This window comes from Gorilla gorilla, chromosome 23 (genome assembly GCF_029281585.2).
Source record: "Gorilla gorilla gorilla isolate KB3781 chromosome 23, NHGRI_mGorGor1-v2.1_pri, whole genome shotgun sequence".
Taxonomy (NCBI): Eukaryota; Metazoa; Chordata; class Mammalia; order Primates; family Hominidae; genus Gorilla; species Gorilla gorilla.
This window is the reverse complement of record NC_086018.1, coordinates 40,617,582-40,633,037: the sequence shown is the minus strand read 5'-3', so window position 1 is coordinate 40,633,037 and position 15,456 is coordinate 40,617,582. Positions and strand designations below refer to the sequence as shown.

At 57.4% G+C, this 15,456-nt stretch overlaps 1 protein-coding gene across 3 annotated transcripts in view; it reads left to right on the top strand.

Annotated features, from left to right (window-relative positions):
• Nucleotides 1-14,878, top strand: part of CYB5R3 (cytochrome b5 reductase 3) — a 30,885-nt gene extending 16,007 nt beyond the window's left edge. For all 3 annotated transcript variants that reach the window (XM_004063580.5, XM_019018241.4, XM_004063582.5), the window contains exons 3-9: nt 2,231-2,303; nt 2,693-2,799; nt 5,374-5,503; nt 5,967-6,050; nt 6,266-6,351; nt 9,790-9,889; nt 13,744-14,878. In XM_004063580.5, the coding sequence (XP_004063628.1) occupies nt 2,231-2,303; nt 2,693-2,799; nt 5,374-5,503; nt 5,967-6,050; nt 6,266-6,351; nt 9,790-9,889; nt 13,744-13,916 (753 nt within the window). In that variant the 3' untranslated portion in view covers nt 13,917-14,878. The remainder of the gene's footprint in view (nt 1-2,230; nt 2,304-2,692; nt 2,800-5,373; nt 5,504-5,966; nt 6,051-6,265; nt 6,352-9,789; nt 9,890-13,743) is intronic.
• The last annotated feature ends 578 nt before the right edge of the window (nt 14,879-15,456 follow it).

Here is a 15,456-nt window from a genome sequence, read left to right as displayed (position 1 = left end):
GTTACTGTCGTTCCTTTTTGTTGTTGTTGTTGAGATGGACTTTCGCTCTTGTTGCCCAGGCTGGAGTGCAATGGCACAATCTCGACTCACCGCAACCTCCACCTCCCAGGTTCAAGTGATTCTTCTGCCTCAGCCTCCCAGGTAGCTGGGATTACAGGCATGCGACACCATGCCCAGCTAATTTTGTATTTTTAGTAGAGATGGGGTTTCTCCATGTTGGTCAGGCTGGTCTCGAACTTCGACCTCAGGTGATCCGCCCGCCTCGACCTCCCAAAGTGCTGGGATTACAGGCATGAGCCACCGCGTCTGGCCCTACTGTTTCTTAATTCCAGAAATAATGTATGATTTATATGTGCTCACAGCAAAAACTCTGTAAGGTATGACCTCCACCCCTGCCCCATTGCCGCATCCCAGGGCCCCGTGCAGAGGGCCCAGGTCACAGCTCAGCGTGAGCCTGCCAGACCCTATGTGGGTATCACGTTCATACACGGGTGTGTGGAGGTGCGGGTGTGTGCACACTCAGTTTTTTTTTTTGATAACCTGGTTTTTTAGCCAGCCATACAACGTGGATCCTTTTAGTATTTCATCATAGGGATGTTACACAAGGGAGCATGTGGCAGATGTCCTAGGATTGCAGCTTTGCCCCCTCGTTGTGCCCATGGTGGCTTTGCGGGGTCTGCAGCGGGCCTGCTCTGGGTGCTCTGTGCTTTGCCCCACCCGGCTGCCCTACTAGAGGTTGACCAGCACCATAATTGTTCGTCTCTTGTCCTCATTTCTATTCTTTTTTTTGAGACAGAGTTTCACTCTTGTTGCCCAGGCTGGAGTGCAATGGTGCGATCTCAGCTCACTGCAACCTTGCCTCCGAGGTTCAAGTGATTCTCCTGCCTCAGCCTCCTGAGTAGCTGGGATTACAGGCATGCGCCACCACGCCTGGCCATCTCATTTCTATTCTTCCTCCAAATATTTTCTGGTACATGGGTGTCTGACCTTGACCCTTAGGACCAGTTGATAGTCCTGGAATCCACTTCCAGAAGGCCTTGGGGCTCTGTTTGCCCCTAATGCAGAAGCTTCTGGTAGAGGCAGCTCTGAGGCCTGGGCTGCCTGGGAGAGGTTGGTGGGCCCCCTGCACACCTGATCCTGAGTGGCGTTTGCACCGTCTTTCCTGCGATTTGCCTCTGCTCACACGTGTAGGGACGGGTCTCTCCTTGAGGCAGCTGCTCTGTGCTGGAACACTGCTCAGGTTGGAGAGTTCTCGTACTGAGCCGAGATGGGCATCTGTGATGTCCTGCCCTGTTGGAGAGGTCTGTTGTCCCCCTCTAAGTGATGACACCATCCACATGTGGACTTTGCCACGTTTGGATGTGAGCGCCTCTGCAGCGCCAACCTTCCGCATGGCTTCTTCACACTCCCTCTCCTGGCCATGCTGGGTACTGGGGACCCCACAGGGAGTGCGCCCTCAGGGCGCTGGGTTTGGTTCCAGCTCCAACTGGAACTGATTATGTGACTGTCCCTGGCCTGAGTGTAAGACCCACTTAACAAGACCTCAGGGGTTTTAGTCTCAGCTCCTTCCCTGGCCCAATCTGGCTCTTAGCCAGCCCCCCTCCTCCTCTGCCGCTGTCCCAGCCACTGACCATGCCCTGGGTGCCCACCCTGTGCAGGGTGGAAGCCTGGCTTTGGGCTCTTGGAGTTCCTGGGCAGGGAAGGCTCCCACTTTCTGCCCTGTGAAGCCTACCTCAGTCCTGGCTGCCCCATTTCCCAAGGGGCTCTCAGGTGCAGTGGCTTCTGCAGCCCCTCTCTTGGGATGCAGGCCTGGGCACGTGCAGCCTTGTCTAGCTCTGCCCCAGTTTGCCCATCCAGCCCCCGAGTTCTTCCTGCCCCTTCAGGCCACTGCTTGAGCTGATGGCAGAGATGGATTCCTCCCTCCCCATCCTGTCTGGCATCCTCCCTTTGGGACCCTGGGTTTGTTCCCTGCTCTGGCCACCTTGTTTGTGGCCCCTCTAGGCCAGCAGGACAGACACACCCAGCATGCGCCTGGCCTCAGCACCTCACACGCAGCGTGCATGTGTGTGCATCTGTGCTTGGCGTCGGCGTCACGTCTTACAAGGACAAGCAGGCACTGGGGAAGGGTGGGGACACAAAGGAGGAATGGGATGGGGGCTCCGAGGCCTGGGAGCTGCCCTGGGAGGCCTCTGCCCTGGGGACCGCTCAGCAGCTTTGGGCCTCTCTCCAGATCATCAGCCATGACACCCGGCGCTTCCGCTTTGCCCTGCCGTCACCCCAGCACATCCTGGGCCTCCCTGTCGGTGAGTCACGCTCCTGCTGGGCCCACTCGGAGCCCGGCAGGCTGCTGGGGCACTAGATCAGAGAGATGGGAGCTTCACATTTCCACCAGGGAGAGCGGGGAAGCCTTCAGGAGGAGGTGACAGCTGCCCTGGGCCTTTGAGGGCGAGTCTGTTGGAATGAGAGTGGGAAGGCCCAGAGTCCCTGGCAGTGGCACCAGCAGGAGTGAAGGCATGGAGTCAGGAAGCTGGGACGTGAGGGGAATCCCCGGGAGGGGTGGGAGGGGGCCGTGGGAGCTGAGGCCAGGCCAGGCTTTGAATGCCGGGTGGGGTGCAGGGGAGTGGGTTGACAATACCCAGGGGTCACCCGCAGGATGATCTCTGGCCCAGAGTGACCCCGTTCTGTCCTGCAGGCCAGCACATCTACCTCTCGGCTCGAATTGATGGAAACCTGGTCGTCCGGCCCTATACACCCATCTCCAGCGATGATGACAAGGGCTTCGTGGACCTGGTCATCAAGGTGAAGCCTCTGGGTCATGACTGTGGAGGGGGTGTGGGTGGGTGGCCATGGCAACAGCCCATGTGGACCCCCTGGACAGGGAAGTCTCCCACTCCCGCCCTGTGCAGCCCAGCCTCGGTCATGGCTGCCCCACTTCCTCAGGGGCTTGCAGGGGCAGTGGCTTCTACAGCCCCTCTCGAGTCCGCGTCCCCCCGCAGCCCGGACTCCAAAGACCCGGTGCTCCCTTGTGCCTGGTTTCTGAGTGAATAGCACGTCATCATTTACCAACAAAAGCCAAAGAAGGGGGTCTTGGCAGAGAACAGGGGCCAGGGTTCAGGGCAAGTGCCTTCAAACAAGGACAGGTACCTGCAGCAGAGGTTCCAGGAAGGCCGGCTGGCGGTACAGACGCCCCTGCTGCGAGGTGTGACGGCGTAGTCCCATCCCTGCTCTCACGCTGGGAGATCCCTGGGAGTTGGGTCCCGAGTGTGCGGGGTGAGGCAGCCACTCCACCGTGGTCGGCGGCCGGGCGTCTGTGACACGCAGGCCCTGTTCTTACTCGTTTCCCTAAGAAATGTCCCTCAGGCCTGCTAGGGAAACATGTGAGGGGCTCGTGGGGTGTTGTCTGGGAGCTGGGGTGATGGGCTTTCTGGGGTCTGCTGCGGGGTTTGAGGTGGAGGTTCACAGGAGAAGATGCAGGCGTTAGGGGCAGCAGCCCGGAACCTGAAACACACACGCCGAGTGGGAAGTAAGAGGCAGCATGACGGCCACAGCAGGGACGTTTTTATGAAAATTAGAAATACAAGCTTTCAGCCAGGCACAGTGGCTCACACCTGTAAGCCACTTTGGGAGGCCAAGGCGGGTGGATCACCTGAGGTCAGGAGTTAGAGACGAGCCTGGCCGACATGGAGAAACCCCGTCTCTACTAAAAATACAAAAAAATTAGCTGGGCATGGTGGTGCGCACCTGTAATCCCAGCTACTTGGGAGGCTGAGGCAGGAGAATCACTTGAAGCTGGGAGGCAGAGGTTGCAGTAAGCCAAGATCATGCTACCGTACTCCAGCCTGGGCAATAGAATGCGAGCCAGTCAAAAAAAAGAAATACAAGCTTTCCTGCAGAACAGAGGGTGAGAAACAGCCTAGACCAGTGGGTATGTGGGGTGTTGGAGACCCTCCCCAATCAAGGCCAAAGCCCTATAGCCTCCCCAGCCCAGCACCCTCAGGTACCCCTGGAACCCCCTTACTGGGCCGCAGCTGAGGCCCTTACCTTGCCAGGTCTGGGGGCAGGCACTGGATCTCAAGGGTGGGAGGGGCCCTAGCCCAGGCCTGGCCTCAGGAGCCCGTCTTTGGCTGGAGGACGGACACTGGACACATAGTCATGGGGAAGCCAGTGCTCCCTGCAGGGGACAGGTACCTCCGACCGAGCTTCCAGAAGGGCCACCAGGAATGGGTGGGGTTGGCTGGTGAGAGTGGCTCCCTAGCAGGTGACAGTGAAGGCGAGATCTGGGGCTGAGTAGGCACTGACCAGGTGAAGAAGGAAGAAAAGGAGCTTCAGGTGCAAAGGCCCTGAAGTCAGCAGCAGGCTCAAGGATCGAAGTGGCTGGAGGGTTGGGGCAAGGGGTGGGAGAGGTCAGTGGGGCCAGACAGGGCCTTGGAGGCCCCAGTAAGGTTTGGGGCTTTGTCCAGAAGCACAGAGGAGGTGGTGAGGGCTCAAGCATCTGTTCACGTTGAAGTCTCTCTGGCCAAATGTGGAGAAGCTATTAGGAGGATTCAAATTGAGGATGAAAAACTCACAGGTGACCAGGCCTCTCCTGGCTTGGAGACCTTGCTGGCTCCCTTGGTCCTTGATAAAGGTTAGAGTCCTGGCCTGGCACCCAGGGCCCAGGACAGTGTGCTCTGCCTGCCTGTCCCTGGCCCTCCACTCCCCTCTGCCTCCACACCCCGTAGCCACCCTCTGTGCTGAAGCCACAACAGGCTCCCCTCCCTGAGGCACTGTGTACACGCTATCCCTCCCCCAGCCACCTTCCCCTTCTCCATCCATCAGACTCCTTGGGCAGGGTGAGCCGCTCCTCCTCTGTCTCCCCGTTTCTTTGTAGGTGTCGGATTGAGGCCCTTCTCTTTCCCAAGACAGTAATCCTAGAGGGTGCAGGGCAGGAAGTAGTCCCAAGAGTGAGAGAGGTTTTTAGCGACAGCCCAAAACGGAAGGGACTGAGTGTCCACCAGGAGGAGTGTGGCTGAGTGGGCCTCCCAGAGCCTTGACTTTGCTGACGGGTTCAGTGTCTCCCGTTGGGAGGGGGCCCCGGAGACAGTTGGTGAAATGTGAGCGCATCCAGCCCTGGAGTTGGTTGGCCTTGTACACGAGGCTGGTGGTTTGCTTTCCCCGGATATGTCAGGTGGAGGCTGACTCCTGGGAGGACGGGGTGAAGGACGGGGTGCAGGACAGGTACGATTTGACGGCTGGGTGGATGGGGCTCCACAGGAGAAGGCCATGTGTGGGCCTCAGAAGAGCTGCAGAAGAGGCACTTGTCTCCTGCTGTGGGCAAGAGCTCGCCCCTGAGACCTGGAGCTGGGGACTGAGGGCTGCGGGGGTGTCTTGCAGGTTTACTTCAAGGACACCCATCCCAAGTTTCCCGCTGGAGGGAAGATGTCTCAGTACCTGGAGAGCATGCAGATTGGAGACACCATTGAGTTCCGGGGCCCCAATGGGCTGCTGGTCTACCAGGGCAAAGGTGATTCGGGTCGGAATCCCTTGGTTACACGGCAGGCTCAGAGAATTGGAGAGCTTGGGGGTGCTTGGTGCAGGGTGCAGGCCCCTGGCTCTGTGTGGATGGGTGACTCTCGTCAGGCCAGCTGTCCCTCTCTGGGAACTGAGTCTCCCTGGCTGTAGAGGGGGTAAGTTGCTGGCATAGGGGTTGCAGACAGGCCACTCCTGGGGGCCACGTCTCACCCACTGCCAGCCTCCATTTGGCTTTCTCAGCATCTGAAACAAGCAAGAAAGAGGACAGAGCTGAGCCTCCGGGTTCCCAGCCTCTCCACTGCTCCTGCACCTTCCTAATGGCTCGCGTTAGAATGGCAGCTGCCTCTACCTCGGACCTCACAGTGGGGGCAGGTTCTCCAGCCCCCTCTCCAGCCTCTCCAGCCACCACACATGGCATGTTTGATGGCCGGGCCTCACCCCTTCTCTCTCCCCAGGGAAGTTCGCCATCCGACCTGACAAAAAGTCCAACCCTATCATCAGGACAGTGAAGTCTGTGGGCATGATCGCGGGAGGGACAGGTACATGGAACCCCCCACTGAGGCGTCCGGCGGCTCATGTTAAGGGTGGGGTTGGGGTGTGGGTGAGGCGCAGGTTCTGAGTGCCTGGGAGCTACCGGAGGTCAGGGGCCCAGGCCCAGTGGTCCTGGCCCCTCTACCCCAGTACACCTGGGCGGGGCGGTGCCTGTGAACAGGCCTCGCTCAGCACGTGCGAGGCCCGGCCGGCTGTTTTGCAGGCATCACCCCGATGCTGCAGGTGATCCGCGCCATCATGAAGGACCCTGATGACCACACTGTGTGCCACCTGCTCTTTGCCAACCAGGTCAGTGGGCATCCCCATGATGGGCAAACTCAGCTTACCCTGAGAGGGGACTTGGGGCCTGGTCAGGTGCTGTTCAGGGGTCTGCACAGCTCTGCTGAGATTCTGGGGATGACCGGGATGGGGGGGCCCTGAATGTTCTGTGCACTGGCGGCCTTGGCAGCAGCACGGCGGGCAGGCTTTGTGGTGCAGCGCCTGTGTCTGGCTGAGGGGGCTGCCTTGCAGGGAGCTCCCTGAGCACCCCCTCCCCTGGCTGCTTCCTCCAAAGCTCAGAACTCTCTTCACCATGAGCACGGTGTGGAACCCACTGGTAGAGTGGGAAGAATGCTGGCCTGGATATGGAGGGGCCCATCTTACAAATGACCAGACATTTGCACGAAGCCCCTGAGCTACAGGGTGTCAGGGCAGGATTTGAATGTTGGTGTTTCTGGCTCCTGATTCATATCCTTGTCCACGAGCCCACTGCCTGCCTGCCCTGGCCTGCTGTGTGGTCTTGGACGAGCTACTTTCCCTCTCTGAGCTTCACTCCCTCATCTGTAGAATGAGCTGATGAAACTGGGTTGTTGCAAGGTCTTTTCAGGTTAGTGTTTTGTGACTGATGACGTAGATTTGGGGGAGAAGATGCTTGCCTGAGGTCCTTGGATGTGGGTCCTTGCCGCACCCTGCCTCCCCGCAGCTGCAGAAAACTGCCGCAAGGCCAACCGAGATGGCCTTGCCAGGCCCAGGGGAGAAAGAGCCAGAAATTCTAAGCTGGCTGGTGTGGAGGGAGGGAGGGCAGCAGTGAGACTTGATGGTGCTGGTTCAGAGTCTGTGGAGGCCGTCAGACCGTCTGTCACCTGTACAGGCCATCTTTGCAGCTGGTAGCGAGGGCAGTGTGATCGCCTCATCTCGTACCTCCGAACACAGGCTCCGGGAGGGGCTTGACTGTGCATGTCTCGTGGGAAGTGCTGAAACCAGGATGCAAACCAGGGTTTTATTTATTTATTTATTTTGAGACAAAGTCTCGCTCTTGTCCCTCAGGCTGGAGTGCAATGGCGCAATCCTGGCTCACTACAACCTCCGCCTCCCGGGTTCAAGTGATTCTCCTGCCTCAGCCTCCCGAGTAGCTGGGATTACAGGATGTGCGCCACCATGCCCGGCTAATTTTTATATTTTTAGTAGAGATGGGGTTTCACCATGTTGGCCAGGCTGGTCTCGAACTCCTGACCTCAGGTGATCCACCCGCCTCAGCCTCCCAAAGTGTTGGGATTACAGGCGTGAGCCACAGTACCCAGCCTATTTTTATTTTTAAAAAACTATTTTAGAAAACATCATTCTGTTTTATGTTTTTGCAAACCTTGGAATGTCTGGCTTCATAGGACAGCTAGATTCCTGTGTTTGTTTCTACATCCCATCTGTGTGATGTTGCCAGTCACGCAGCCTCTGGAAAGTGGCCCCATCTACTGAGAGAGGAAGAGTGAAAAATACCAGTGTCTCAGTATTATATGAAAACCATTTGGCCTCAGGGATCCTCTCCAGGGTCCCAACCCCAGGGGTCCCCATGCTACACTCTGAGAACCGTGCCAGTTGGGTCATTGCTGCTCGTTTCCTCTCCTTCCTTCCTCTGTGACCTCAGTGCCTGGTTTTGAGCTGGGAGCCCCCTACCCTTGAGTAGCAGCCCCCCAAGGTTCCATCCCTCTGTTCTGTCAGGTGGGTCGCGGCGGTGGCCACCTCTAAGGATGGTGGTGAGGATTAAAGCATGAGACACACTTTAGCTCAGAGAGGAAGACATAACTTTTTTTAAAAAAATTGAGACGGAATTTCACTCTTATTGCCCAGGCTGGAGTGCAATGGCGTGAATCTCGGCTCACTGCAACCTCCGCCTCCCAGGTTCAAGCGATTGTCCTGCCTCAGCTACCTGAGTAGCTGCGATTACAGGTGCCCGCCACCATATCCAGCTAATTCTTTATATTTTTAGTAGAGACGGGGTTTCACCATGTTGGCCAGGCTGGTCTCAAACTCCTGAGCTCAAGTGATCCACCCATCTCAGCCTCCCAAAGTGCTGAGATTACAGGCATGAGCCACCATGCCTGGCCTAAAAAAGAAAGTTACACATAGTTAATAGAAAAAAAAAAGTGAAAAGATGCACACAAAAATCCTAACAGTCATTATTTCTGAAGGGTTTCAGGTACTTTTTCTTCCATATTTTCTGTATTTTTTTCCTTGAGTTCATCTAACCCAAAGCCTGTCCCTGTCCCTGTCCTCACCCCATTAGAGCAGAAAGGGCTCTCAGCCTCCCACCCTCAGAAACTGGAAAAACTGTTCAACACCCCGTGTTCCCTGGGATGTGTTGAGGCTTATGCCCCTCACACAGCTCGTCTGCTGGAGGGGAGCACCAAGGAGCTGGACCTGCGATCCCCAACCCTGGCGATTCCCGTATTCAGGCACCCTTGGGCTACGCGGAGGGTGGGTGCAGTTCCCCGGCCCTGGGAACAGAGGAGTCACGTCTGTGGCTGCCTCCTGGGGAGAGTCCACCCCGCCCTTGCCCAGCCTGGGAGCTCAGTAGCGATTTGTTAGTGGGCAGCCCTTTCTGGGTGGCAGCGCTCTTTGGCCCCTGGCTTCTTTGAGTTCCATGAGGTCAGGGACACTGCACACTGACCTAAGGAGCCCCTTCTGTCCCTGTGTGACCTGCAAACGCTGGGCAGCAGCCTGTGATGTGATCAGAGGTGGAACGGGGGTGGGGGGTGGGGGGCGGGGAGTCGGGTGGGGGATTCAGGGGGAGATCCCTGATAGCCCCTGGAGGGTCCAGGAAGCTTTCCTGGAAGGGATGATGCTGGACTGAGTTCTGTAGGGCTCTGTGACAGCCGGGTGGGGGTCGGGGAGCCGCAGGCCAGCCAGGAGGATGGGTGTGGGCAAGGCCCAAGGGGGCCAGGTTGGGTGGGGGAGTGGTGTCTGTACTTCCTGGTTTCTGGAGGTACAACCTGAATGAGATCCCAGAACGCAAAAAGACTTGCTGGAGGGCTGAGGGTGCAAACCCTGAGCCTTCTCACGGGGCCATTGCTTATTGTATGTGTTACACCCGCTCCCGGGCTGACCCCCTGGAGTATCTTGGCACATTTCCCGTCTCTTCCCTTTTTGCTGTCGCGCAGCTTGGCCGCCTTTAGTTTTTTCCATTTTTCCCACTCTCAGGACATCGAGCCCATTTCCTCACAACAGCAGAAGCAGTTGACACACTGAGTTTCTAGCGAATGCCTTCGCCCCTTCGGCAGCAGCTTTGAGGGGCTCCTTAGGCTAGACAAGGAGAGAGGGGTGCCAGGGTGATCTCTGGCCGAGTCCCCTCCTGAAAGCTCCGCAAGCGTGTGGCCTGCAGGCGGGCGCGATGACGAGGCGCGTCTCTGTTGAGTGTCTCCAGGGGCAGTCTGCCACCCATCCTTCCTGACCGCCTGGCCCTGTCCCCTGCAGACCGAGAAGGACATCCTGCTGCGGCCTGAGCTGGAGGAACTCAGGAACAAACATTCTGCACGCTTCAAGCTCTGGTACACGCTGGACAGAGCCCCTGAAGGTGAGTGAGGGAGGCCCCTCACTGGGTGGGTGGGAGGTGCCAGCCCCCAGTTCACCTTTGCCCAGCTGTTTGTGGCGTTGAGCCTTTGGACGACATGTGGCACTCACTATGGCCCTGTGGGAGGCAGGTGGTGTGGCCCCGTCTCACAGATGAGGAACAAGGGCTCACTGAAGCCACACAGCCGGAAACCACCATAGCCCGGCCTGAAACCCAGGTCCTCGCCTCCAGAGGCGGAGTCCTTTCCCGGGCGCACTGCACTGCCCAGCTGGGCAGAGAAGGCCAGCATCCCCTCGCTGGGCGGGGCTCACTTTGGGGCAAGTCTCGGGGCAGCGGTGGCGGCTGCTGCTTCCACATCCCAGCGTGCATACTCTCAGGTGCTGCTGAGTATACCAAGGCCATCTTCTCTCCCATTGTCAGCCCTGGGGAGTGGGCTGGGCCGACGTTGGGGTTACCCTTGTTCCACCTGTCCAGTGGCTGAGCTGCTTGCCAAGGGAGTTGTGGGAGAGCCAAGCTGGAGGCAGCGAGTGAGGGCCGCCCCACCCCCACCACTTGCAGTGAGGTTGCCTCTGGGAGTTAAAGCGCCCTTCCCTTTTCGGCTTCAGATAGAGATGTAGGTATAAGTAATATCTCAATTTCTTCTTTGCTGTAAGAAAAGCAGAGCTCAGCCTTCCCCAGGAATCATTCTGGTGATGTTTAGCTTCAGGGCTGAGAGACTAGGGAGTGGCGGCAACTGCGGTAAATGGGAGCGCATCTGCCTGGTCCAGAGGACACAGCCCCATCCGCTGTGGGCAATCCCGCTGTGGAGTATAGCCCTGTGTGGCCAGGGCCTCTGCTTTTCAAGAGAAGCTGGGGACCTGCATTTTCTGGGAAATTTCTAAGTGTTGGAAGCACCATTTTTGAACACCCGTGTGAGCACCAGTTTGGGGTCTCATGTCCTGCCATCTGCCCCTGCTTTGCCTCCGGCATCTCCTACGGCCCCACAGTTTCCTCAGGACTAATCCATGGTGGGGGGCGCACACCCTCTGCTGATGATCCATGGCAGGGGGTGCATGCCCTCTACTGAGGAAGGAGCTCTGTCCACACCACCCTCCACTCCTCCCAGAAAGGAGCACATGGGCTCCGGGACTTGCACCACCTGGCTAGCACCTAGGAGCTGGGTCACCTGGGCCCATCCCTGAGGGAGCAGCCGCCCTTCTCAGATGACCAGCTTGGGTTCCAGGCCTCCAGGCTGAGAGACCCAGGCCTGGAGGGGGTGGTGGATGTGTGGGTTGTCACCGTGTCCGGCCTCTGGCTGGACCTGCTGTCCTGGGTCAGCCCACCCCCTCCAGGTCGGCTGCTCCACCTGGTGTGCTCAGGAAGCCAACCTGACCCCGCAGCTGACCTTCCAGTGGGGGAGGCAGAGGACTAATGGGAGCAGGTTTCTTAGTAAATTATAGCGCGGTTATGGTGGCGGGGTTCCTGTGATGTGGGGGGCCAAGCAGAGCCAGGCAGCGGCTGGAGCGGAGGTCAGCCAGGGCACTGGCTCTGGGAGTCTAGCTGCTGTTTCTCTTCTACTAACGAAAGGAGCAGGCCGGGCGCGGTGGCTCACGTCTGTAATCCCAGCACTTTGGGAGGCCGAGGCAGGCAGATCACGAGGTCAAGAGATCGAGACCATCCTGGCCAACATGGTGAAACTCTGTCTCTACTAAAAATACAAAAATTAGCTGGGCGTGGTGGCGCGTGCCTGTAGTCCCAGCTACTCGGAGGCTGATGCAGGAGAATGGCTTGAACCCGGGAGGCGGAGGTTGCAATGAGCCTAGATGGTGCCACTGCACTCCAGCCTGGCGATAGAGCGAGACTCCGTCTCAAAGAAAAGAGCTTTTTATCCTGTACCCATGTGTCAGTCTAAAGGGAGGAAGTGATAGGCTGCTTTGCTCCTTTCTGACTGCAGTTTCTAATAGCATGGGCGGGGCCAGCTTGCTGCGAGGCAGGGTTTAGCCCCATCCCAATTCCAGATGAGTGATCCAGATCCCTGGTGCGTGCAGGAGCCCCTGCCCTGTGGCCAGAGCGAGGCCTGGTCCCCCAGGGAGGGGCCAATGCTGACCCCTGGTGGCAACAGGCAGCAGCACCTGCACCACCACCACGGGACAGTTACCTGCCAATGAGAGGAATAGTTGGGTGATCTCCTAGCATTTTTCGTGTACATTTGTTGCCACTGTGACCCACAATTCAAGATTAGTTGAGGTACTGCTGTAGCATTAAATGTAAGCTGAAATTCCAGAGGTTGAGAAAGAAAATGGTAACAGGCCAGTCTGGCTGTACCATAGCTAAGCGAAGGATGAGGAGAGCCCCAAGGACTCCAGGGAGGGGCAGTGACTATTTCCCCCATAGAGCCACTTTCAGGACAGGTAGAGAGAAAAATACATTAAGCCATGCATGGTGGCATGCACCTGTAGTCCCAGCTATTCAAAGCTAAGGCAGGAGGATCACGTGAGCCCAGGAGCTCCAGGCTGGAGGGCATTATGATCACACCTGTGAATAGCCACTGCCTGCCAGCTGGGGCAACATAGCCAATTCCTGTCTTTTAAACACACACATACACACACACACACACACACACACACACACACACAAAAAGAAATCACTGTGAAATTGAAAGGTGTCTTACATACCTGCACATTGTGTACACTAGCAAATACAGTTTATGCCCATGCAGTTTTTACAAGGTACTTTCAGATCCACTTCAGATCCATTGCCCAGCTACAAAACTATTTCTGTGCCTTGCCTTGTTCCAGAGGGATTTTAGGAGGCTTACAAAGACTCATCTGGGGAGTCAGAGTGGCACAAATGGAAAGCGGGAGTGAAAGAAAAACAAGTGCAGGGCTGTAAAATGAATGGAATCAGGACTGGGGTTTGTACAAAAACGGACTATAATGCACGCTTGCTGTGAATGGGCCACGCGTATCACTCCAGGCTTCCCAGCAGCCAAGGTGAAAAGGGAAATGTGGTCAGTTACTTAGCTCATGGAGTCCATGAGATAAAGAGGACCCCCTTGCTCAGCACGGTAGACTCTTCCTGGTTCCAGGGCAAGCTGGGACTGCTTTGGCCCCTCCCCGTCAGGACCTTCGTAGCGTGGAGTGTATGCTGTCAACTTGGGCCATCTAGGCAGGGTGTCTGTGTCAGCCAGTGCCAGCCCTCCTGGCCTGAGGCTTCAGCAGCTTTTCTCTTGGTGTTGAGGGCTGTGGGGTGGTTGTTTCTGGTTACTAAGGATAGAGACCAGCCATATCATCGTGGGCGCTCAGGGCTCGAGGGGGCAGGACACACAGCTGTGGATGAGACTCGGTTCCTCATGGGCCGACATTCTTGGGGAGTCACAGTGGGTTCATGGAGGTGGGGACAGTTAGAGACTGTCACCCTGAGAAGCCTGGGGCAGAGCACCAGCCTAGGGACCTCTGGATCCTGGAAGGTACATCTCATTCGTGTCCCTGCCTCACTGTGTGATCTTGAGCAACTCAACTCTGGGTCCTCTGGGCCTCAGTTGCCACATCTGTAAAATGGGATTCATATTCCCTGCCCTGTCCACCCACTGGGTTGTTCCAAGGGACACCCCGGAGGCCAAATGGAAGCAAAAGGCTTTGCAAACTGTAAAGTGCAGTCAGGGGAACCATGATGGGCTTTGTACACTGGTTTCAGGCTGCAGGGCCTGAGGCCATAGGCTTGAGTCAGGGTTGGGGGCAGGGGGTCCTGGTGACAGTTTGCTGGGATCAGCCTCTCCATTCTTCAGCATTTAAGGAATTCACCGCCTAGGGTTGGTCGGTCAGCAGGTTGGTGACCACATAGCCACACGTCAGCTTACCTGGTCTCTCACCCCACAGCCTGGGACTACAGCCAGGGCTTCGTGAATGAGGAGATGATCCGGGACCACCTTCCACCCCCAGAGGAGGAGCCGCTGGTGCTGATGTGTGGCCCCCCACCCATGATCCAGTACGCCTGCCTTCCCAACCTGGACCACGTGGGCCACCCCAAGGGGCGCTGCTTCGTCTTCTGAGGGCCGGGCATGGTCACACGGCCACCCGCCCCACGCACCCCACGCCCTGTTCACGCTCACCCGGTCACCTCCCCACATCGCACACTGGGGCCCCGGGTTCAGCCTGGCCTGCCCGTGCCCTGGTGAATGACCTGGCTGAGCAGGCCCCCTGGAGCCCCTTCGGGAGCAGGGCTGTGTCCCAGGTGGGCCACAGCTGAGCCTTCAGAGTAGGTCCTGCCTGGCACTTACTGGTCCTTACCAGAGACGCCCAGCCCCATCCCTGTCCTCATAACCCCTCGTCCACCCCACACACACACTATAAGGCTGAGGGCTGCCAGCAGCCCCGTCTGCCCACCATTCCTGGCCGTGGACCATAGTCAGGATGTTAGCAGACACACATGGGCAGCCCAAAGCTGCAGGTGCCAGGGCCCACCCCAGCCTCGCCTGTCACCCCCACTCCCGCCTCAGGGCCAGGCCCAGGCCTCACCACCTGACGCTGCATGGGACGTTGACACCAGAAAGCCCTCTTGGAGGCACTGCTCCCTACCCCAGGGCCCTGGCCAGCCGGGAGCTTGGCTCTCCTCTGGCTAGAGTGTGAAGAGGGGGCTGGCCATGGGGCCCTCCCAGAACCTCAGCATTTCCTTCCAGCGCATCCAAACACTGAGGCAGCCTTGGGGAACCCCGAGCTGGGGGGTCGGCAGCCCGCTGCACCGCCTTAGGGTTTTGGGGTCCTGAGCTGGGGCCACCATCCCTGATGGCAGAACTCCCACAACCACATGTATTTATTCCTCTGTCCTAAACCGTCCCCTCCTTCCCTCACCCCCAGCACAGGGGGATTCTGAGCAGTGCCTCTTGTCTGAGGGATATATCAGTGACCTCGACGTTGCCTTTAGACTACAGTTGTGTTAGCCTCTTGCGTATCGGCTTTTTCAGAGTCATTTATGAGCAGAAAAAAAAAAAAAGTAAAACTTTGCTAATATTAACCCTTCTCTAGCTCCTCGAGGGTCTGTGACCTGCAACACAAGGGGCGGGGTCAGGAAAGGGCTGGGGAAGACCTAGCATTTTGTTTTTCTTTCTTTCTTTTTTTTTTGAGACGGAGTCTCCCTTTGTCACCCAGGCTGGAGTGGCATGATCTCAGCTCACTACAACCTCCACCTCTCGGGTTCAAGCGATTCTCCTGCCTCAGCCTCCCAAGTAGCTGGGACTAAAAGTGCCCACCACCACACCCAGCTAGTTTTTGTATTTTTAATAGAGACAGGGTTTTGCCATGTTAGCCAGACTGGTCTTGAATTCCTGACCTCAAGTGATCCACTCACCTCGGCATCCCAAAGTGCTGGGATTACAGGCGTGAGCCACTGCGCCCAGCTCCAGCATTTATTTTTGATGTATCTTTGTGGTAGAAAATTTGGAAAGTGCAGAGAAGTATACACAGGAAGAAAAATTCCCAACCCCCAGAGGCAAACCAGCTGAAACCACGGAACCCCAGTCACCCCAATGCACCGCGAGGCTGCTGCCTCCTGTCAGGGTCAGATGAGCCTCGAGGCTCAGGAAAGTCAGAGGA